This window comes from Gossypium arboreum, chromosome 11 (genome assembly GCF_025698485.1).
Source record: "Gossypium arboreum isolate Shixiya-1 chromosome 11, ASM2569848v2, whole genome shotgun sequence".
Taxonomy (NCBI): domain Eukaryota; kingdom Viridiplantae; phylum Streptophyta; class Magnoliopsida; order Malvales; family Malvaceae; genus Gossypium; species Gossypium arboreum.
The window spans coordinates 13,556,338-13,559,951 of record NC_069080.1 but is presented as its reverse complement, the minus strand read 5'-3'; the positions used below and the strand labels follow the sequence as shown (position 1 = coordinate 13,559,951).

The window sequence follows — 3,614 nt, the reverse complement described above, 5'->3', positions numbered from 1 at the left end:
TCACCTCACTTCTTAACCATTACCACTTGGATGAGGGAATCATGTGTTAGCCAAGGGAAAGCGCCATTTGCAATAGAGTACAGCTACAGTCCACCCTTTAACATTCCCTTGTCACTGTAAGAATCTATTAAAGTTCCTTTTTTTTTTTTAAATTTTGTTTTTTTCTGCAGGAAATCCCGGTCAACTTCGAGGTTGTAAGTACACATCCCCCATTTGACTTATGTAAATTGCAATACAGCTAACGGTTTTCTTTGGAGCCTAGGTTAAGGTTGAAAATTTCATACATTTTCGTTTTCTTGGAAATTAAATCTCAAGTATTTTAACTTTTATTAACAAACTTGATAAAAGTGCAAAGGACGATAAGGATTAAGGCTTAAGGAAAGTAATCTGCAAATATTTTAATTTTCGGTGAGATTTTTCCCCTTTTAATATCTATCTTCTGCAATCTGCAGTAGCAGGCGTGGAAAGGCAGCTAATATGGTCACCATAGGACAAAAAAGCCTACTTAAAAATCATATTTTTTTCTGCAATTTGCTAGTACTATAACCATATATAGAAATATCTAATCACCAAAAGAAACCCATTTCACCATTGTTTTTTTTTATAAACACTACTGTGCCTTTCCATGTTATTGGAGGGTCCAATCCAACACTTCTAATATAAATACAAAGACATCTTAATATATATATATATATATATATAAAGCAATTGAAGTTTAGAAGGCATATCATAAAACTACTTTTTCTTTGACTACTAGAGTGATGGATCAGAAAAGTAGACTGCAAGTTGACCCCTTTGGCACTTTGCCCATTGCCTATAAATTAACTTCGCTCCACCTTTGTTGTCACTCGTGTAGTTGTCTCAACTTACTACTTTCTTCACATATAAAATTCTCTGATTTTTATTTAGTATATCACTCTTTGGACCGTCTTATTGGATCTCAGTTTGCTGCTGCATAGACCATAAGGTAAGGTTTCCCAAAAAGAACAATTATTTGCTTGTTTCATTTATTGTCATTCAAATCGAATGAAAAGATTAGTTTTCAACTATTTTTTACTTAAAATGTTGCTGTTTCTTAACAGGTACCAATCATGATAGTTTCCTTGTCTTTGTGCAAGCAAACAATGTCTTTACTAGACATACCTTCTGGGGTGCTCAAATCCAATTTCTTTAGGCCAAGGCTAGAAAAAGAGAAGGTTGTGATCCTAATGGGAGCGACTGGAACCGGCAAGTCCCGGCTTTCCATCGACCTTGCTACCCGGCTCCCTGCCGAAATAATAAATTCGGATAAAATACAAGTACATGCCGGACTCGACATAGCGACCAACAAGATCCCTGAGGAGGAACGGTGTGGGATTCCACACCATATGTTAGGTGTAATAAGTCCCTACACAGATTTCACGGCAACGGATTTTGTTGACATGGCTTCACATGCCATGGATTCGATTTTGTCCCGCAGCCAGGTTCCGATCATAGCCGGGGGCTCGAATTCATACATCGAGGCCTTAGTTGACGATGAGGACTTTCGGTTCCGATCTAGGTACGAATGTTGTTTCCTATGTGTAGATGTAGCAATGCCGGTGCTCCACCAGTACGTATCGGAGCGAGTAGATAAGATGGTGGAAATGGGGATGGTCGATGAGGTAAGGAGTTTCTTCGACGCCAATGCCAATTACGCAGTGGGGATTAGGAAAGCCATTGGAGTCCCTGAATTTGACCGCTACTTCAGAGCCGAACCATATTTGGACAAACAACAACGTGGTAAACTGCTGCAAGAAGCAATACAAGAAATCAAAAGGAATACCTGCAAATTAGCTTGTCGGCAATTGGAGAAGATTCACCGGCTGAGGAACAAGAAGAACTGGAAGATACACATGGTGGATGCCACGGAGGTTTTCCGCAGGCGTGGTAAGGATGCAGATGAGGCATGGGAAAAGCTTGTATCAGGTCCTAGTACGGAGATAGTGGCGGAATTTCTATATAATTTCAGCCCTCAGACCCTGGTCACTAAACCCAACCTTAGAGTGCCTTCACTGCCTTGTGGTATCATGCTGTAAAATCATATCTGACAGACAATAACTAGCAAATTGATACATTCCGATGTTTTAAAATATTTGAGATATGCTACTTAATGGAACTCACTTTTTTGGGAAGAAAAAAAAAAAGATGCTCAAATTTCATGGCCCTTGCCATTAAATGATATGAAAGCATTTTTTTTCTTCTCCTTTTTGGTGTCTTATCAGTTGACATACCATTACAAGTGATGCAACTGTTTTAACTGGTTTCCGGGACTGTAAGGTAATGCAATTTTTGGGGGTAGGGACCCAGTTCATTTGTTTGTTTTATTTCCCTATTTCCTTCTAAACACATGTTAATGACTTTTAATTATTAGTATTATTTTTATTATTATGGAAAGCAAATAATTGAAAATAACTTGTTCAGAAACACTGCCCAGCAGCAGCCCAAAAAACCTGCCAAGTCTAATGCCCTACACTTTATTATTAGTGGCCGTACAGTCCGAAAACAACTTAAAAGCCGGTGCTTGGAAGTTGGACTGTTTGTGTCACAACCCAATTCAGCCTGTTGGGCCGTTTCCTGCATCGCTATAAAATCTACTCTTTTGTATATACTTTTTTTGGAAGTTTTACTCTTTTGTATATACGAATGTGAGTTTAAGGGAATGTTTGTTTGGTATAAAATTTGTATTTGGATATTTTTCTGGTTATATTACAAATTTTTCTGAAAGCAGAAATTTGCCATATTCTTCATTATACTTTTGAGCTAAAAATAAATTCATCATTATATTTTAACTTTATTCTGAATTTTGCCCTTTATTATTGTTTGATTAAATTTTGTCTTTTACTATTCAATTTTAATTTAAAATAAATTGAAGAAAAATTTAATAAAATATTTAAATATTAATTTATTGCTTAAAATAATAAATTAATATTATATTAATAATTAATAATTAATTAATATAATATACTATTAATTAACTAATAGTTAACTGTTAAAACAAAATATTTCAAATAACATTTTTCTTGTCAAAAGTTATTTTAAATCATCAAAATCAATTTTGAGGCTATGTTCGGTGTATTGGAAAAAATACTGAAAAATTAAATGTTGAGTTTAAGTTATAAATTTTGTTTTGTGTATTACTTAAAATTATATATTGAGTCTAATTAAATTATTTTATAAAAGATAATATAGTCTTAAATGAAATAAAATAAAATAAAAACAATTGAATCTTTTATGGAAAAAATCTTATCTTATAGTTTTCATTATGAGTTATCAAACGTGTTTAAAAAATTAAGTTGTTAAAAATATTAATCCAATTGAAAATTTTCAACATTTAATCAAACAAGACGTAAATGATAAATTTAATTAAAAAATAAACTTAGGTAAAATACAAAGTTTAGTGATAAAATTCAATAAAATAAAAGCTGTATAGCGAATTGAACCATACTTTCAAAGTATACTGATAAATATTATTCAAAATAAATTATAGTGTCAAATTTCAATATTTACTGATAATATGGTGACAAATTTACATTTTAACCCTTATACATATTACTTAAATTTTATTTTTTATATTGCTAAAAAATCATTTCAAA

The 3,614-nt window shown here is 33.0% G+C and overlaps 1 protein-coding gene across 1 annotated transcript; it reads left to right on the top strand.

Moving 5' to 3' along the window:
* Positions 1 to 711: 711 nt before the first annotated feature.
* On the top strand, positions 712 to 2,713 carry LOC108472909 (adenylate isopentenyltransferase 3, chloroplastic-like). Its single transcript, XM_017774470.2, has 2 exons — positions 712 to 967; positions 1,083 to 2,713. The coding sequence occupies exon 2, from the start codon at positions 1,092 to 1,094 to the stop codon at positions 2,055 to 2,057; it is 966 nt and encodes a 321-aa protein (XP_017629959.1). The 5' UTR covers positions 712 to 967; positions 1,083 to 1,091; the 3' UTR covers positions 2,058 to 2,713.
* Positions 2,714 to 3,614: the final 901 nt, after the last annotated feature.